At 46.7% G+C, this 20,495-nt stretch overlaps 2 protein-coding genes across 4 annotated transcripts in view; one reads left to right on the top strand and one right to left on the bottom strand.

Moving 5' to 3' along the window:
- The window catches only part of LOC146889591 (acylglycerol kinase, mitochondrial), an 81,369-nt gene extending 78,329 nt beyond the window's left edge, over positions 1-3,040 (top strand). For both annotated transcript variants that reach the window (XM_087901693.1, XM_087901694.1), the window contains 2 exons: positions 960-1,044; positions 2,078-3,040. In XM_087901693.1, coding sequence (XP_087757819.1) covers positions 960-1,044; positions 2,078-2,215 — 223 coding nt within the window. In that variant the 3' untranslated portion in view covers positions 2,216-3,040. The remainder of the gene's footprint in view (positions 1-959; positions 1,045-2,077) is intronic.
- A 1,966-nt stretch (positions 3,041-5,006) lies between these two features.
- Positions 5,007-20,495, bottom strand: part of Dennd11 (DENN domain containing 11) — a 37,528-nt gene continuing 22,039 nt past the window's right edge. Inside the window, exons 5-10 of one of the 2 annotated variants that reach the window (XM_085683611.2) lie at positions 14,377-14,515; positions 13,017-13,148; positions 12,716-12,866; positions 11,901-11,969; positions 10,362-10,578; positions 5,007-8,811 (exon numbers count right to left, since the gene is read on the bottom strand). In XM_085683611.2, the coding sequence (XP_085539737.2) occupies positions 10,383-10,578; positions 11,901-11,969; positions 12,716-12,866; positions 13,017-13,148; positions 14,377-14,515 (687 nt within the window). In that variant the 3' untranslated portion in view covers positions 5,007-8,811; positions 10,362-10,382. Of the gene's footprint in view, positions 10,579-11,900; positions 11,970-12,715; positions 12,867-13,016; positions 13,149-14,376; positions 14,516-20,495 lie in introns of both variants that reach the window. The other variant, XM_085683610.2, reaches the window with a different exon arrangement.

A 20,495-nucleotide genomic window follows, 5' to 3' on the forward strand; every position in this document is an offset into this window, starting at 1 on the left:
GAAGAAGGAAAAGGCTGTCCCTCTACAGTGTGCACAGATCACACTCTATCTGAAGTGGTTCTGGCTAGTGGTGGCAGCCATATTCAGATCTCCTTTATAACACTGACAGCCAAACAAAAACTCCCCTGTATCTCCTCAGTTAGATGGCATTGTAGTCAGCATTCTTGTCAGCAAGTTTCCTCTTGGTTTCTAAGGGAAGTAAATGTGTTCAATCCTGTGTCCTGAATATCTTAATGGAACATGGGGAAATGCTGATAACAAACCCACAGGAAAGAATTGTTTCCAAATAAAGATAGATAATAGACTTTTTATTTTTATTTATTTTTTTGAGACAGGGTCTCTTAAACCCATGCTTGCCTTTAACTCCCCCAAGTAGCTCAGACTGGCTGTAAACACCTGCCTCTTTTCTTTCCCCTCTTTTTGTACTTATCATAACTATGGAAATGGGGTACATATGCACTGGGGTCAAGTATATTTGTGCCTGATTGCTTTAATCCAAGGCCAGTTAATAAAGGTAAATGTGCTCAGCAGGCTGTTACATATGGAGATTTATCAGAAACTATCTGAGACTTTATAGAGATTAAAGAGGTATCTGCCGCAAGCTAGAATAAAGCTACTTTGTCTTTAATAAAGGGTCACAGAAGTGTGGTGCTGTTCTCAAAGGATTTAGTTATATCCTAATTTTGAAACTTGAGGTTAACAGTTTAAGAACTAGATAGATGTAGAACAATTGAGAGAAATTTGGCCTCAGCTTTATGCCGCTCCGGGCAGCAAGAATGTCAGTAGTCAGTCTACTGGCCCTGGAAGCCATGACAACACTGGGCCAGAAGCCTAGGGAATTAGTCACTGAGCCCTGGTCTTCAGTGGCTTACTTGCTATCATAAGGGAGAACTGGGCTTTCTACAGCCCAATGCAGCTGCCATCAAGGATTCTGACCTCGCTTTTTCTTACACTAACAGAAGTAAGAAGGTGAGAGACCCCGACCTGCGTGCAGCTGGTACTGAGTGTCTCCAGGCCAGCCACTGTACTCTCCTCCTTCCTGAGGTAAGTCTGTCTGTCCCTCCATTTCTTCCTCCTTCTTCCATATTACCTGACTGCCTTTTAGGCACCTTCTGTTTGGCAAACTCATTATCAGTTCTGAGGTAAAGGAGAATGGCTTCTAAGTTACTGATTTGGATCAGGCCTCTGAGGACTTTGAGTCTCTAAGCCAGGCTCCTCCCTCAAAGTGATCCTTATGTCCCCTGCCCTTTGTTTCTTCATGCCAATAATACTAAAGACATTTATAATCATATTATTGTCTAGGAATTTTCTAGCTGGTAAGCAGTGAGTTTTTTTCCTTTAAAGTATGCTGTTGTGTGCTATGCTTAGAGTAATAACCTGTTGAAGTAGGAATAAAACGTGGAGATGCATGAATTGAAGGTAATTTGGTTGCTGCTACCCCACAGAAGCTCTACTCTAGGTCTCTGAAGAGCTGTGGCCCTGGTGCTGCTGTATTGCATTGAAGCTCTAGGCCAATGGGAGGTGTCCCCATGTGCTGCCACCGTAACTTCATGGAGCAAATGTGAATTAACTGAGTTATGGCTGGGCCGGCCCCAAAGAGTCTCTAATGATATTAGTGTTGATACATCCACGTCCAGAGCCCAGCAAGTCTCGGGGAATAATGAAAACGAGTCAGGGGACACAACATCTCTTACATGAAAATTGCCTGACTTTTTTGCTTTCAGCTTAGAGGAATTATGGTCCCTGGCCCTCAGTTACAGGTTCACCATTTTTTTTTTCCTAATGGATATCCTTGCTTACTTATCATGTTAGTTCTTTGATAATTTCATACATCTATAATATCAAAGGGCTCTTGTCTTTTGGCAAATATTTTAAAATTTTAACCTTATTCAAGCTACAAAATTGTTTTTTTTTGATATAGAAGTTTTAAAAAAGAAAAATACATTTTCATGGAAGAGAAAATTAGGTATTTCCAGGACCAGTGAGCACTGAGAGATTTTGTTAGACTGACCTCAGCAGAGATGCTTCCTTATCCATGAGGTCACAGCGGTGCACTCAGAACCCCTCCTCTCTCCAGGGAACTGAGGGCTCCTTCAGCATTGACAGCGAGGAGTATGAAGCCATGCCTGTGGAGGTGACACTGTTGCCCAGGAAACTGCAGTTCTTCTGTGACCCACGGAAGAGGGAGCGGATGCTGCAGAGCGCATCCCAGTGATCCGGCTGCAGCATGCTTCACGCCACCAGTGGGACCACAAGGGAATGGGTGCGCTTCATCTTCCCCAGAGTGTTGTCACAGGATCCCAAGGGAATTTTCATGGCAAGTAGTCCTGACCCCTCCTCTGTAGTGCTTCCTAGTGCGCATACCCTGTCACCCACTTGGTGACCAGCATCCCTGAAGTCCTGCGGTAGTCGATCCTTCCTACATAGTGCTTTCCTCAGGCCAGTTCAAGGAAGTTCTTGCGCTCAGTGAGTTGGAAAGGGCTGAAATTTTGTGATTGCCCCACAGTGGAGAGTGGAACATGGAGACTAAGCTACTGTTCCAGTTTTTTGGCCATCCTAGGGCATCAGCTGCCCTCTCCGGGTGCCTCTCTCACGGGTGCTGTTCCTCCGCGATCTCCACTTTGGTTGGTCTCGATCTGGAAAGGAGACGTGAGGTTGTTCCCTTTTCAGCCATGGCTAACATATTATAAAATGCTATTTTGCGCTTCTTCATTGTTAAGTTTGCACGTGTACAACGGAAGCGCATGTTGAAACTGACTGACCTGGGACCCACCCCCAAACTGTGTAGCTCAATCTGGCAGGAATCTTCATTTTAAAAGGCTGCTTCACAGCTGAATCAACCAGACCTGGAGAATGTATTTTAAAACTACTTCAAAACTCCTGATTTTCCCAATGTATTATATGTATTTTTTAAAAATCACGTATTCATGTTGACATCTATCATTTTTCTTGGGAAGCTAAACACTTGTCAGTGTACTTTCTAGTGTTGTGTAAATACCATTGTTTACAAATAAAGTGTTGCATCATTCTTTTAAACATATCCAGTGTAAGTTAAATGCACCCCTCATTTATTTATATAAATAAACTAGTGAACTAACTCTTCCTCTATGAAATTTTTACATTATTTTTTCTCTCCCTTAGGTACATCTCTATACCACTGTCTATCAATTGCTTTTTCTCAGCAAAAATAACTTAAGTGCTAATTCATTACAGAAAAACTTTTAACAATTATTATTATATATTATTAGAAATAGTTACTTGAAGCAGTAATGAATTTTTTGGTAATTAAAAATTATATTATTAGAATGCTGTTGTTCCTAACTAGTTCATTTATACGATAGATTAAGTATTATTTCTGGTGAGACAAGGATATCCAGTATCAGTTATATTCCTTTTTCATTTTTTATTATTCATGAGCCCACAAAGTAGTTGTTAGAATTATAACATCATTTTTAATTGCTTTGAAATTAGTAGGAAAAAGCAAACGGCATGAATATCAATAATGATCTTTTTTTAACTAACAATCTGATTAGATCTTCCTCTAGTCTTGTTGCAAGCTGAGAACTAAAAGCACTTGACTTTCTATAATGAATTCCTGCCAGATCATTAGTGCCATCCACTTTTTTAAAAAATATTTAAATTTTTTTATGTGCATTGGTCTTTTGTCAGCATGTATATTTGTGTGAGGATGTCGGATCTTGAAGTTACAAATGTTAGCTGTCATGTCGGTGCTGGGAATTGAACCTGGGTCCTAATCACTGAGCCATCTCTCCAGCCCTAGTACCATTTACTTTTAATTCTAGCATGGGCATTTCTTTGCTCATGCCCAGAAGACCTTGAACTCTAGAAGGCCTACACTGTATGAACTTGGCTTGAGCCCTTGTTGTCATGAAAGAGAAAGTGACAGCCATAGCAACAGGAACTTGAGGAAGATAAAATTTAAAGACAATGATATACCCACCCATATGTCCCATTCCAGTAAAATCAATGCATGAATGGATCAGACAGACAGCACCTACAAGAAAGCCCTCTCTGTTTATTTCTGTTTGTTTATGGTGGAGGCAAATGTTCTGCTTTATCAGCAACAAACAGGCGAGTCTGAAGATGAGCATGATCTTCTTACCTGTGCCAGCTGTGGAGGGAAAGGAGCTGCGATGTTGTAAGGAGATAAAAGAATCTGTGCTTCTGTAACAGCATGAAGGACCAGTATAGAATCCAGTGTTCGTTCTTAAAACACCTTCAATCCCAGCACTCAGGAGGCAGAGGTAGGCAGATCTCTTGAGTTCAAGGCCAGCCTGGTCTACAGAGTGAGTTCCAGGACAGCCAGGAACACAGAGAAACCCTGTCTGGCGGGAAGTGGGGGGGGGGGGGGTGGCTACTTCCTAGTTTCCTTTAAGGACTTGGGTTTCATTGTCTACTGCTTTGTTCTTTGGACATCCATAAAATACCCACATTTAACAAGTATAGAGATGTTCAGCTCTGCAAAGGGATCATGGGGGTCACCTCTGGCCTTTATACAGCAACTGACATTATAAGAACAACTGTAAGAATGCTGGTTCTTATAAGGCACACTATTAGATCTGGCCATCCCACTTAGGAAATAGACACCTAGCCTTGCCATCAGTGTTTCCATTCACTCTAGACTGGTTTAAAATAACTCCCCAAAGGCAAAGCTGAAATAAAAGTTTTAGAGTACAGATAAACACGTGCACATATATCTATATAATGCCACATAAACTGAGACGATGTTTCTGACACAAATAGCTTCTCTGGAGTCTAGAAGTTTCCTGTGGGGATTAAAGATACACAGTCCTGGTTCTCTGACTTTAGTTTCCATTACCTGGAGATGTTTATCCACCCAGTCTCTCAAAGGACTGCTGCAGCTCCCCAGTGTCTGTCCTCATCTCTGTAGGTAAAGCAGCATTCAGCCTTTGGGCTCTGCTCACAGGCGGGGCCATCATTCCTTCCTACCAAAGACACCTTGCCAGCGATCACAGCACACAGGCTCATGTTAAAATGGGAACTTTAATTGTAAAAATTTGGGGTTTTTTGTAAATATAGTTATTATCAACCTCTGCACATAACTTGGTTCAGATATATACAGATACGATATACACAGGTGTTACTTGTACCACACAAAGAATCAATTCAAGAAACATTTTCACTTAGCCTCAGGGTTAAGCCCAGCTCTCTTCAGGTCTGTAAATAACACACAGTTGAAGACACAGAGAAAGGATACATCGGTCTGCAGTAGTACCCAGAGCAAAACTTACCACTTCTCTTTCTGACTTTGTTATAGAGGTAAAGACTTGAAACAAAAATAGATTTGGGTTCTCTTATTGCTATAACTCTTAGGCTGGGGTTATTACTCAAAGTAGGTTTTTACATTTAAGGCAACAGGGACACTTAATGTTTAAAAAAAAAATTGGAAAACAGATTTCCTTGGTGACAACTATTTCTTCAGGAAAGGATTATATTCCAGACTTATATAAAAATTTAGCCAGCAAGTTCTGAACAAATAAAGAACTTGTTTTTGATTCCCTCCACCCCAAATCCTAGACGTCACCCATGCTGGCAGTTCAGGAGCCCAGCCAGAGTCCCCCATTGTTAGTTTTCCTCACTTTTATATATCCTTGCTTCATTTACCCAGATACAATGTCAATTATATATATTTGCTCTGCCTGGGTATTTCACTTTGAAGTTCCATCTATACACAATTTATAAAACCCTATTTTGCCCCCATAAGTCCCCGTATCATCAGGAAGCAAAATAAACTCACCGTGAGACTGAGCAGGCACCTGCTGCAAAAGTAAATAAATCCTCTGCTGTAAACCTTTCAGACCTAAAGTCAACATGGTTCTAAGTGCCGGGGGCATGTTGAAATTCTAGAGTAAGTTCTAAAAAGATGAAAGCAGAGCTTTCTTTATCCCATCATCATTTCTCTATATAGCACCAGAAACTTCCTATTCCTTTTCTAAATTTACAGCATCATCACCCAACCTGCAGCCGCTACAGTGAATTAAAGTGCCAGCTAGAAAACCACCTCCCATTCCCACCCTCTCCCTTGACCAGGAGGGAACAGGCACTGAAGGACTGCATTTATCCCTTCTGTCCTAGAGCTTCAGCCAAAGTTGGTGGCCATCTCATCCTTCCCAGGCCAACTAGTGCCACTGGAAAAGTACGTCACAGTCTGTGCTCACGCTTCAATACACCGTCACGACAGTGGCACTCAAGGGCCTCGGCGGCTGTCCCGTTACAAAGGTGCCCATTCCTCCTTAGATTATGACTTTGCAATTCCTTTCCATGGCAACAATTTAGTACTCAGTAACACTGATATAAAAATAAACTTGCGTTTCTCATAGTGAAAACATTACCTTAATTCACAGTCTTTTTCCTACAATACTCAGTACTCCAGCTGCTTCTGGGAGCAGAGGTAATGCTGGCAATAAAGTGGGAGAGTCAGAACCCATGTGCTGGGTGTCAAGGAGCCCTCAGCCTCTCCCCTTCCCCCACCCAAATCAGAAAAGGATTTTCATGAGATGAGAAGGGATGAGACTAGGTCTGCTGAGGTAAGCCCACAGACCCCCAGGATCCTCACCATGGGGTAGAACTGTGAGCTATGGGCGAGAGAGAGGAGGGCTCACAGCTCTCCGAATCATAGCCTACTCGCCTGCAAGTCTGGTGGGGAGATGGCAGCCCTGGAGGGCCTGTTGGTCTTCCTACAGAGATTCTCGTCAGTTTTCAAACTCTTCTCAAGGTAAGGCAAGTTCACTGTGAAACTCGGCATTATCCTGTAATTCTGTTCATCCACACCCTGTATCCCTTCTTTACCACTGCAAGGTCCACTACATGGGACCTGGAGAGAGCACCTCAGTGCACTCTCCGCTGTGAGTTTAAGGGAAAGGACAGTTCCTGAGTACCTGTGTCTCTAGAGGCTAGCGTTTGCCACCAGAAGGCTAACTGGGTACCACCCCGTGCAAGTCTACCTGAAAGTCCCACTTCCCCCTCACTGCATTCATACGCTTTCAGTGCCTCAAGACAGAGCAGGTTCGCCACCCACCACCACCAGAAGGAAGACAGCCACAAGCTAAGACTTAATTTACCTTTATCTCCTAGCTAACATCAGGTAAGTACGTAAGTGAACCTTCCCACGCAGCGACGAAGCATTTAGCACTCTTGTCTCCTGAGTGTCACGCTCACCTTTCCCGTGGTTTCCAGCAAGGTAAGTGACAGTCTCGAGTTCCTATCCTATTCTGTCACAGCCATGGGAACAGCTTCTCTCCCACAGCCAGGGAGGGTGGGAGTGTAGGAAGCCAACACCTCCTGTCACGCTGTACTCCTAACTGGCAGGACCATATGGGCCCCAGGTAGGACACCAACACTGGCCTGGATCCACGCCCAGCATAGGGAAGGCTCCATGTTTAAAGCCGAAGCTAATACCAAGCAATAACCTGGCCTTCCTCTGAAGAGTGTGGGGAGATAAGCTCTGCTATTTTTTTTACTCCTTCTGGAGAAAAAGTCCTGAGCCAGGCACCAGCTAGCCAAGTGTTTCCTACCATCTGCTAATGAAATTGACATCATCCACTTTAAGAGGCCTTTGTTCTATTTAATATGGATGTCCACAGATCTAAAACCCCAATCCCTCTGAGGATTGTGACCACTTGGAATTTCTTCTAACTTAAGAAATTAAGTTGACTGAGTAGCCAGCAATTCAAATCAGGAAGTGCTTCCGGGTTGGCACATGGTTCACAGCATGGTACAGGTGGGGTCTCCAGAAGGGCCCTGTTAGCTTAGGCAGGGATCTGGTGGGGGCCACCAGGAGAATTTTTAACCCTGAGGCCAGTAGTAATTAAAAAAAAAAAAAAAAAAAAGCCTGACTCTGCTGACCATCAGACCTAGAAAGTTGTGGAGGATGTGAACCCACTTCTTTCTTCCTAATAAAACCAGATGGGTCTTCAGAAAGCATTTCAGAAGTAACAAAAAAGCAAATCCTATGGCTGCTAGGTTCTGTGTCATCACCATAGAGAGAGTCCTGTATGTCTATCCAGACTTCTTCACTATATGGGGAACCTGCAGCACATGAGGCAGACCTGCATCGCTCACTGCCACTGGGGGGGGGGGGGGGATCAGTCTGGTACGAAGTGAGACCTCACGGGGACACAGACAGGAATTCACTTCTAAGACATACTCTGAAGCTAATAATAGAGGCAAAGGCTGCAGAGGTGCTAACATACATCTGTTGGGCCACACAGAGGTCTGTGCCAGGTTCTGGCTGCAGGAGGAAGCTGGCAGAGTAGGAAAGGGTTGAAAGAGATGTTGAACAAGAAGTTCTGCTCTGGGGTCAGCTGAGCCCAGAACCTATGACCTAAGACATGGCATCATCTGGGGGTTGTATCCCTCTGGGCCACCCATACACTGGTCCTCTGCAAGGGTGGGTGGGGTACAAAGAGACCAGGAAAACAGCTGCTTTGTTAAAAAGGGTCCACAGGGCCCAACTTCACAAAGGACAGCCTTTCTCACCCTTGCTATCTTTAGATCAGCTTGCAACAGCACAGGGAACGGCAGTGGCAAGCAGAAGGCTCTAGGGAGGTTCTCAGAAAGGGCTCTTCCTATCTTTGACTAGCATCTATGCCCAACTTCGAGGCTCTTAGAGAGATTACTGGAAGTGTTGTTTCATCAGCATCTGATGGTCCCTGTTCAGTCGGCCCTGGGGCAAGAGAAGTCAGCCACAGGAAGGAGCAGGTGGAACTTCAGCCACTGAGCACAGCTGTTTTTTGTAAACATGTTGCTGGGATGACGGCTAAGCCCACACTGCAGAGGAGAAAAACCTATTAGCTGAACAGTTATGTCAATACCTAAACTTATTTATATATTTACAGAAAAGATGTCACCAGGGCTCAGCAGTGTGCATTTGCATTTCCACACACGCAAATCTCTTCCTCCTTGAATTTTTAATCAGGGAACTACAGAGAAAATACTTGAGTTAAGTGAGAACCTACTTGAGTTAAGAGGCTGAGCCCCACGGTCGGAAGTTCACTCTGCTGCGGGCATCAGCCTGACTGCTCTTTGGCTACAGACATGGATGTTGGATGGCTAGCTAGCCGTTCACATGTAACAGAGGCAGGCAGGAAGAGCACAGGAGAAGAAATCATTACTGAAAATGCAAACTCTCAGTCAAAATCTTTAAGGAGACTAGCAGTGGAACTGGCTTTCTGAGTATGGTTAACACCTGCCTCTCACCTAATGTCTCATCTAGGAACCTGGCAGTCGTGAGTGACCTTGCCGCTAAGAACAAGGTGACTGTAAGTTCCATCCCAGGCCAAAGAAAGAGGGCATGGTTGTTCGTCTGCGGTTTCCAGCTGTTCTCCTGGCGGGGGAGGCACTTTTTATTTTCCCTGTCAAATCTGCTGGATCTGTGGATCCAATTGCTTAGGCTAAGGAATGTTTTCTCTGCTAAAGATAAGTTTGTGGGAGTTTTAAACCAGTTAAGACACCTGTTCCCACATCCCAAACTGAGTCAACCAGCTCAGACCCTGGGTACATTTCCGAATTCACTAGAAACATCTGTTTCAGGACTGCAAACAATCCCTCCAGAGAGCTCTCAGAGAACCTTGAGATGGCTTCCCTTGCCTGTTGAACCTGTTACACCAAGAAGTCAGCCCTCAAAAGAGACTCAAATGTCAAATGAACTTGCTTATATAAGCTCCGGGGCCAGCTCCAACCTTCAGAATTCACCAACCCATCCGGAGGGGATTCAGATGCAGGAGGGGCTAGGGGTATGTTACACTGTAGCTACCATTACCTTACTTTAGAAAGGGTTTCAAAGATCCATTCTAGTTTTCCACCTTTCCCTGACATTCTGTCACGAACACTGCTTTCCTTCTCTGTGGTCCCCACTCTAGTCAGCGTAGAGGACACAGACTTGTCCTGTGACAAGTAGGTCATCCCAACCCGACCCCTCGAACTTGGTGACCCTAAAAGGTCATCTGATTAGTTCCTGGTTTCAGGCAGATGCACATCTAAGGCCGCACTAGCACTCATGGGTCTCATATCCTCGTATGCAACGAAGGACGAAGACGTACACATCTTCTGAACAGTTCATCCCAGAGTCTGACTCCCTCTGACTGACGCAACTCCTAAGCCTAAACCCAAAGCAGCAGCAGTGGAAGACAGTAGATTCCAATGTCCAACCAAAGGCTACAAAACCCGATGGCCTCACCTCAGCCCCGGGGCGGAGGGGAGAAAGGAAATGGCACACGTTACATGGGTTGGAGAGTCTAAACAGTCCTCTGTGTTAAACTGAAGCTGCCGAGGGCCTGGGGTGCGCTCCAGGCTCCTGTCACCCCACACGAGCGGCTCGCCACCAAGTCCTCGTTCTCCTCCTATGGACAACAGGGGTTATCAATGACCAGCATGACATCGATGCCGTAGGCCTCCAGCAGGTCCATCAGGAAGCTCCTGTCTCCCTGGGGGTCCAGTCCCATGCCTCGAGCATGTTCTGCTGTTAGAGTTTTGTCTTGACTGGCGGACACCTCCAACAGAGTCTGAAAAATCCGGTTGTTTTGCTCTAGGAAAAACCTGCATTTCCAAGACAGGAAAGGGAGAGAAATTGCAGCAAAGTGTCAACCAGATAACTCAAACATATAGGGCCCGAACTGTGCAAAACTTCCAAATTAAGTCTAAACAATTTTTAGAGGTAAATGTGAAATGGTTATTAGACTGTGGATGATGTCAGCAAGAATCACCATATGATAGAGCAATCTTTAGGGATGGTGGCTTGACTGCGACTTTCCTGTTTTAAGCATAGCCTTCCAGAGAGGCTCCATAAACAGCTTCCCTCCCAGTGCGTAACCCTCAGGGAAGAGTGAAAACACAGAACCTGGGAACGCAGTTCCGAGACAAGACTTCAAGCGAGAGACTCAAATGCACATCGTTCAAAGCCCTGACTGGACCGCTGTAGCTGGTAGCCAACAAGTCTCACTCGAGAGCACAGGGCACTGCGCTAGCCTAGCAGCCCTAGGTCATGGTTGCTACACGCACACAGGGAGAGCTCAGAGGGGCTGGAGCAGGCACAGGGCGGTTCTGAAGCCAGCAGTGGAAAGGAGGCACACTGAACTCACTGAGGACAAGGCTCATAGCGCTCAGGTTTGTGCTCCCTTTGGGAGGGTGTCTGTGGGAGCATTATACAGTAAGAAAAAGGATTTCAGGGTCACAGCTGTACACTCACGCTGAATGAGTAAATGAGCTGTGTTTAGAAAGGCGTTCATTCAGCCATGTTGCTTTGGAGTCAGGGGCTTTCCACAGACATAAGAAAATGGCTTGAGTGTCAAACCTTGACAAGACTGTGTCTGCCCAGACACCGTGCGTGTGCATTAGGAAATAGACTCGGAAACAAGACACAGCTCAGTGGAGATGCCCTCATCAAAGCTAAGGGCTCTCCAGAGCATTTATTTCTACTTCAATCATATTCTACTCTGATTCTGAAACAGGACTTCCTGCAGCTCCTTGAAAGCCAGCCCTTCCCATGTCGACCAGATCTGGAGAGGAGAGGCTGAATTTCCAGCGGACCTCATAACACTCAGCACAAGGAAATGGTCTTTCCAGAGGGTCAACAAATGAGGGTGGAGAGATGACAGCTATGTGGTGACATCCTGAATGCAAATGGTTAATAAGATGCATGTTCAGGGTCCCCGTTTTCTCTAGGACCTGCCCCGTCTCTTCGGCACCTCTGGGTTCACCCTGATAGGTGTGCAGGACTTGGGCTACCACTGAGGACCGAGCCCTGAAAGCCCTGAGAATAAAGGGCATCCGAAACTGTAGTGTGAACCAAGATGTCTGTCCATAGAAGTTAGTACTGAAAGGATTCCCAGAGACCCACTGCTGCTGCAAGGCCAACTCACAGCACAAAGAGGTCTTCTTCACAAGGGTTGTAGTCGCCTTCAACTTCCTGGGAGTACAGCAGCATCTGCCTGTTAGAGGGGAGAACACTATCAGACTCTAGTGGCTGCTGCATCCAATCACATGATTGGCAGCAACCCAACATCAACACTGTCCGTATCGCCCAAGAAAAGGCACCAGGAAGAATTAGTGCCAGGCCAAAGACTAGGAAAAAAAAAAATGAGCAAAGCTTGGACTCAAACCCAGGATCTGTGGCCCGTTTTGCCACTGGTACCCCCTTAGTCGGGTGACTGTCTTGCCTGATTGTCTGCTGAATGGGGCTAATATAAGTTAACCCTTTCTCTCCTAGGATAACCAGAATTGAGTTACGTGGGACAGTGTGCTCACACAAGTTTTCTAATGCATCCATACCATGCACATGAACGGCTATTCCAAACACACACGGGCACACCTAAACAAGGTCTTTTGGGGTGTTTCTGAAAGCTGGTGTTGTAACTGTTCCTTCATGGGATTTCAGAGTCTCAAGCCCACCCGAAACCACCCATGAGTGTCTGCTGCCCTGCAGCGAGGGCAGCAGGTCGGCTTCCTAACGCACAGAACTCCCCTTGATTTCTACCCTGTGCTCCCCATCCCCCGCCTTTAGGAAATGCTCAAGGAAAGGGGTGGCGGAGTAGGCGTTGCGCAGACTTCACAGGGCCATCCTGAACAGGATGGTGCTCCTGGCTGCCCTGCAAACCTCTGGTCCTTTTAGCACCGCGCTGGCCTGGGCCGCACTGACTAGCACTCGCGGCATGGATATGGCGGACCGCTGTCTCACCTCTGCTCATTGAGCCGCCGGTACTTCTCCCTGTCTGCGCTGCTGATCTTCAGCAGGGGCTGCAGGTGGCCGTGGTGCGTCTTTACGTTCTGGTTATCCACGTAGACGTCGTACAGCTCTCGCTTTTCCTCAAATATCTTCTCCGTGGTGCCTGCGGAGCCCAGAGTTAATGCGGTAACCAACCCCAAGCGGGCACAGAGAAAGCCGCCCCAATCCTACGACAGAGCCAGGAGTCCAAGAGCCTATTTCTGAGAAGAAAGGGTCTGGACACAGGGAGAGGTGGGCAGGGCCCCATACTCACAGGCTACATAGGACACCTCTACTTCCAGGCTCTCAATGTCAGCCACATTCACATAGAAGAAAGGCTTCGACTCGGGGATGGTGCCTCCAATGCCAGGCAGTGAGACATTGGCCAGACAACAGCAGCAGTACACTGGAAGGGTGGGGACAACAGAAGTGAGGAATCTTCCCCTCTGCTCCATCGCCCCCACGCAAGACCGAGCGCAGGTCAATACCTCCAAACAGCTGACCTACATGGGAACTGCTACATCCTGTGGTTTGTTCTTGTCAAACCCCACAACACTGAGGCTTGGCCCCCAATGTAGTATTACTGAGAGATGCGGGATCTTTAAGATGGAATTACGTCAGAGCGGTGCCACGCTCATACAAGTTTTGGTGCTGTCTGAAGACACTGAGTCGGTTATCTCTAAAGCATGTTATAGACTCACTCTGCTTCTTTCCCCACGCTACTCTTTCCTACACCATCTCTTCCGCCAGGGAATCCTCAAAAGATGACTAGCTGCCAGCATTGCTCTCTTGGACTTTCAGAACTAAAAGCTCAAACAAGCCTCTTAGGGATTCACAGCCTCTTGCGTTTTGCTAGGGCAATGGGAAGTCGCCTCAGAAGCTGGGAAGGGCCTGGTTTGAGCTACCTATCCTGTAACCAGGCGGTCTTGGAAAATCTTTGAGGGCCCCACTGCAGAACTGGATATCCTGAAGGTCTCATCAGCAATGCATCGTCAGACGGATGCTTTCTGAATTTCTCTCACTGACCTGACTTAGACTCTGGTTCTGCTGACCTTCCCCCTCCTCAATACCCTGGCCTTCTGGAACCTCCCATTCTCTGGTCCTCCGCTCTCACCTGTCCTTGCATTACGACCTGCCAGCCTCTCACACCCTGTCCATTCTGAAGATACAGGCCTTGTGTCCCTCTCAAACCTTCTTCTCAAGGCCAGCTATTCCCCACTGGTCCTGACCCAATCACACAAGTGCTTGATATACATCTCCCCGGAAATGTCTCAAGAAGTACACACCCAAATTTACTCCTCACTGCACTTTGGTTCCCCATTTTGGTGGCCCTATCATCCTTGTGGTCCTAGACTCTTTCTCAATTACATCCCTGCATACTTCAGTCAACCCTATCCAGTTTGCCTCACCTCTGCTTCAGCCCAGACCCTCACCTCTCCCCCAGATATGAAGGTAAAACCTCATCTGTCCTCACTGCCTCTAGACTCCACATTCTAAAATACAAATCTAACCAGAAGCCTTGACCCCACTGATATGGCCCAAACTCTTCCTAACCTGCTGAGTAACTGAAGGATTAGGGCGTATGTATGTACTGGGCATTTAGGAAGAGCCCCCTCACTTGGGCTTCTCGTTACCTCTGTAGCACACGACGCCCACCGGTGGGGGAGAAAATATCAGAATGCGCTTTCGGAGTAAGGCAAACTTCCAAAGAATGAGGATCTGTTCTCCAAAGAACTTAATAAACTGAGACATGCAGCCAGCAGGGTGTGTGATCTGGAAACACACAAGGGCGGGTGGAGAACTTGTTAGAGGTGGTCACTGTGAAGCAGCCTTCCGTGAAATCCCCGTGAAGCGTTCAGAGATAGCTGCTTCCACACTAAATGCTACCTGGTGCCTGATTCCTCTGATGTGTCAGCTCTCCCGACAGAATAAAGTCTGAATTTAAGAACTAGAAACACTTTACTCTGGAGAGAAGTGCAGAGGAAACAGCTGGATTTAAAACTCAGCAGTTTGGAAGACGGAGAGACCCCTCAATGGCTCAGCACGCTTAACATACAGTCATGACAGGAGTTCAGATCACAGCACCACATAACAGACATCGCACAAATACCTGCAACTCCAGATCCAAGGGATCCGAGCTCTCCTCTGGCCTGAGCATGCATGTGCCTGTATGTGCACATGGGTTTCGAATGCAGGCGTTTTTAAAGGATGTACTGTTGGAGACTACCCTTGAAGATACGTCTGCCTCAATGAGAACATTCAACACAAAACACTGAGCACTGTAATACAGTGACAAGCAAACAGACTGCAACAGCAGAGACCCGAGAACTCTCCTGTGCACGGCCTGTAGCACTCTCCTGCAGCAGTTACAGGCAGGGAGGGGCCAGCAGTCTCATGGCTGCCTCTGGCATACTTCAACTCTAACCAGCTTCCTTGGAACGCTAACTGCAGGGAGCCACCCTACCACGGAGCTACCTTCTGGAAGGACCGCTAGGGGCTCAGTGTCAGCTTGAGAACTGCGCTCCTGCCTTTGCTGCTTACTAACAGGGAAGCCTGGGAGAGGGAGCCAATGTTTCTAGTCTGCTTTCCTAGTCCGTAAAACAGGGAGACCAGACCATGGGTTATCTCAGCCAGCTTAAGGACCACCAGAGGCAAAACATGAATGACTTACAGCTAGGAACACCAAAGCACCGAGAACACCAGTGTCACTAGCAGAACAGAGGCATCAAACCGGCGACTCGTGATAGCTCAGAAGGCCACTCTGATGCTTCCTTGTAGACATAGCGCGCTCATCTGCCATAAGAAAGGCAGGCCGGGCAGCTTCCCCAAGGTACAAACTGAGCTGAAAGTCTTGAGAGCTGCTAGAATGTGGTGGTGGGGGGAACCCAAGCCCTAAGCCAGCCCTGTTGCAGCCCCTGCACTACACCTCCACTGGCTGTCCTCAATCTCCAGAGCTTCGATGAGGCTACCTGGGAGGGGAATTTTCCTTTCCAAAGCAACCTACAACCTCTATCATTCACCAGCCCCTTGTTGCGAGCAAGGCCACCGTCCACTGTGCAAGCCTGCTGTGACTCTTATTTCCTGTGCACTTTATTCAAACACCAGGGAGAGGGGCCCTAGAGGGCCAAGGCTGGTCAGACGTCTCCAGTCACTGCCTTCTATCCAGTCAAAAGGGAGCTAGGGCACAACCCTTCTTCCCCTGCCTTCCTTCTGCCATCTTTAGGCCCCTGACATGTATGAGCTTGCGCTGTACAGAGACCTGACGGGGACTGTGCAAGTATGTCCTAGAATAAATGATTCTAAATTCTCATCTCATTTATTTGATCATTCATAGATACACACATCCACTAACTCGAGAATGATCTCCTAAGTGATTACTTTGTGCCAAATCACTAATTTTCAACAATGAATAAAGACACCCAGGCCCTGACTTTGACAGTTACCTGATGGGGCAGAGCAAGTCAAAAAGCAACCAGAACATAGCCTGAGGTCACAGCACAGTGGGGAAGGGCAGCGGCTGTTGGGGACAAACGGGCAGGGGCTTGATTGCACCCTGGGAGATGGAGAAGGAGAAGGCTTCCTGAAGTAAGTGGAGTCTAAGCTTTAACACAGCAAATGAATCTGCAGGACACTGTTCTGGCACATGGATGAGTGTATATAGAGGTCTGGGGCCAAGGGAATGTTGGTGCTTCGGGTCCCATACGCAGGCCCCCCCAGGTGTCCTCCCTCTTCTGAGGTCAGCCGCAGATCCCGTCCCTTCTTCGCTGCGCCCTGCTCAGGTGCACAATGACACAGGTGCTTCTCTTACTTGGATTTAAATGTCTAGGATTTCTCAGCTTGTTTCTCAGGGGCTTTTGCAGAACATAAAACGTTTCCTTTTGAACATGCACATGATCTTCCATAAGAAGCAAATGTAGTTATAATATATGTGGTCAGTATCCACGGAGAGCTGCTTCCCAGGACCCACTCCCAGATATCAAAACCTGTGGATCCTTGATCTCTTAAATGAAATAATACTAGTATGTAGCATACACAGTTCTTCCCATATACTTTAAATTACCTCTAAATTATGGACATCCCTAATACCCTATAAATGCTAGATGTGGTGGTTTGAAAGAAAATGGCCCTCAAAGGGAGTGGCACTATTAGGAGGTGTGGCTTTGTTGAAGTAGGTATGGCCTTGTTGGAGGAAACGTGTCACTGTGGAGGTGGGCTTTGAGGTCTCATATATGCTCAAGATACCCCGCCACCAGTGTTACAGACTGTTGCATACAAGATGTAGAACTCTCAGCTTCTCCAGCATCAAGTCTGCCTGCACGCCACCCATGTCCCACCATGATGATGATGGACTGAACCTCTGACATTGTAAGTGAGTCACCTCCACTAAACGGTTTCCTTTATAAGAGTTGCCATGGTCACGGTGTCCCTTCACAGCAGCAGCAACCCTGACTAAGCCACCATGGAATTATTGTGCAGCACCATCCGCAGAATCATAAGGGAAAAAAGCCTGTGTCTGTTCAGTACAGATGTGTTGCTTGGCTCTGGAGACAGAACCACAGGCACAGGGCTAGGTTGTACCACTTCCGGTCCCATCCTTTTGCCCAAGCCCTTTCTGCATTATGAACAGAAGCACTGCCCTCCCTGACTCTCTGTGCCACACGGGCATCACTATTAAATGTTCATTCAGGTTTTTCTGTCTTCACGGAAAATACACAGAATATGTATATTTTGGTTTTGCCCGAGACTGAGTTTTCAACAAAGTGTGATCACGGTAGTACAGTTCTCTGCCCTTGCTACCTTCATAGAAAACAGGCCTGGCAGACCTTCCCTGCCATCAGCTGCGTTCTGATTCATTCTTCATATGGCTGTCTGCTACACGGACATTCTAGCTGCCTACTACTTGAACAGTGGTGAATTACACAGTCATATGTATATATAAGTACATGCATATATAAAATTCTGGTGTTTTCATATCTAAAGGACACAGTCCAGCAGTCACATAGTGGCCCGGAGTTGGGGCTGCAACCTGAGGCCTTGGTGGTGTCTGGTGGCTACGTGACTGCCAGAACCATTCCCACTTGAGTGGGACCCCAGAACCAGGATGTTGTCTGGGCCCAGGCCGCTGCCATGGACCATGTCTGGGTCTGTGGTCCAGCAGCAGCTGGGATCTATGTTGATGTCTGTGGCCAGTGTTGCCTCAGGAGGCCTTAGGAACTATGCAAGATGAAACCAGAGTGCTATACTGAGCTGGCCCCACCCTTCACTGCCCGGGGAAAGCTGGCCTCTTGCTGGTCACTACAGCAAAAGAGCTGGCCCCTGGACTCAGGAGGGCCCCCACCCCCAAACACAAGCAAGGATGAACCTACCCTGAGGACATGCATGTAGGGGAGCTGACTCCAACCCCACACCCGAGGTGGGTGGCCCCTCCATGGCTCGATTTGACCTGCCTGGCTAACACCCACACCTACAACTAGACCTTGGGTTGACTCACCCTAGCATCTACCCTACCTGGGACCTGCTGGAGCTCATGAAGGGACTGGTCCTTGTGGAACAATACCCACAAGATCACCAAGACTCGGGATGGCTACAGGATACCCCAGAGGAGCTCTGGTGAGGAACCAAGGAGGATGGTGCTCCAGAAACAAGAGGCCTTAAACCCGACCAGTGACTTACTACAACGAACATTTGCCAGTCAAGCTGAGGGGACAAAGGGGCATACTATATGACACAATGACTCCTCCAATACCATCAGGACAGATGAAGAGGTGATGGAGAGGCAGGAGAGAAAAAGCAGAGATTTTTCTGTTCCTGGTGTGGGTTTTGTTCTGTTTTGGTTTATTGGGGTTTTTGTTCTTCCTCTGTTTGCTTGCTTACCTTGTTTTATTTTCTCTTGTATGTGTGTGGGGAAGGTACAGCAGAGATGAGGAGGGAATATGGGGGTGGGGTGGGAGGTGAACAGAATTGGGGTAAATGATGTGAAACCCCCAAAGATTCAATAGAGAAGTTAAAAGAAAAAAAGAAAAGAAACCTGATCCTGTCAACTCCCATATGAGCTTAGAAAAATGGGTATTTGCCCAGTTGGGCCTTGTGCTGAGACTCCAACCCTGGCTGAAACCTTAACTGAAGTCTCTCATAGCAGATTCTAAGTTGGGGATTCAGCTAAGCCAGGACTGGAGTCCTTATTCACGGAAACTGAGGGATCATATACATGCACTACTTTAAGCTTTTAATCTTGGGTGATTTGTTAGGCAGATACTGTGGTGAGTTTACAAATATAAGGGGCTACTGTGTCCTCTGACAGAAACCCCAACAAGCCGGCCTTCATGTTACATATGGCGCCCACATGGATAACTGAATCCACAGAAAGCTTGAGAAAGCTTGGGAAAAAATAGAGTAAAGCATGTTTCCTTGGTAGCAGCAATTTCTCGGGTCTGCTCTGCTTGCTAGAGGCAAGCAAGTGCTCTCATCTAAGAGAGGCTTCCTGACTCAGCTTTAGCTGTAAAACTTTGCAGCTCTTTTAAAAGGTCCTGCCACGAAACACTTAGCTAGTATTGATGAAAAGCTGAACGCATGCTTTTCGGTTTTCAGTCATAGCAGGAAAAAAGCTGCGCTGTTTTAAAGTGCTGGTTTTCTGGGCTGTCCTGCCAGGGCAAACTCTGACTCTTTCAGGCAGGCAGTCCGACTGAGTGTGGTCTGTGAGCAGAATGCTGCAGCTTGCTTGCTGACAAGGACCTTGAAACGCCATAGAGTTGTGGCAGTGAACACAGCTCTGGCTGGTACCTCTACCATGAGTCTGGAAAGCTAAGGAATGGACTGGATCTAGCCGTCAAAGCCACGGTTTTAGACTCATGTGGTCAGAAAAAGAGAGATATACAGTAAAAAGAGAGTCAAAGAGGAAGAAAACCTCTAAATGGTTTACTATGAGTTAAAAATATATGTAGGCTAAAGGTTAAAGTTCTTAGGGTAAAAAAGGAAGAAAGAGAGTAGTTGGGTGTGGTGGTATATACCTTTAATCCCAACACAAGGGAGGCAGAGGTAGATTGACCTCTGTGACTTCAAGGTGTGGTAGCACACACCTTTAATCCCAATGCCTGGGAGGCAGAGACAGAAGGATCTCTGAGTTCAAGGTGTGGTAGCACACGCCTTTAATCCCAGCACTGGGGAGGCAGAGACAGACAGAACTTTGTGAGTTCAAGCACAGCATAGTCTATAGAGTTATTCCAGGACAAAGATATACAGAGAACCTGTCTCAAAAAGTGAAAGTAAAAATAAAAGAAATAGAGGTTAAAGTAAAGCCATATAAAGATGGAAAATACATACAGAATCTGGATACTGTATGCTATTATGCTCTCTTTGAATTTTTTGAATGCTCCGGAAGGAGCAACAGCTGCTAAAAGATATTTGTTTATAAATGCTGCTGAACTAATCCAAGATAGATATTTTGAAAATACCTTGACTTCAGAATTTGGGTCTAAGAATATGATGCTTTGGAAAGGAGGTCCTTCTTTTGTTTTCACAGAGGATGAGACCCTGTGGATTGCTACTATCCCAATATGGTATGATAGACCACGTACTCCTGAAAGGTTGCTGTGAACACCCTCAAAAAATTTCTTCACTCAACTGCCGACTGAGATGAACCTGGCAGACAGGTTATACCATGAAAGACCTGATTAACTGCGCCCCTATACAGCAGGAAGAAGTTTGGAGAGAAATAACTACGTCCATATTCCCAAATATAGCTTACAAATGTTCT

This window comes from Myodes glareolus, chromosome 25, assembly GCF_982192425.1.
Source record: "Myodes glareolus chromosome 25, mMyoGla1.1, whole genome shotgun sequence".
NCBI lineage: Eukaryota > Metazoa > Chordata > Mammalia > Rodentia > Cricetidae > Myodes > Myodes glareolus.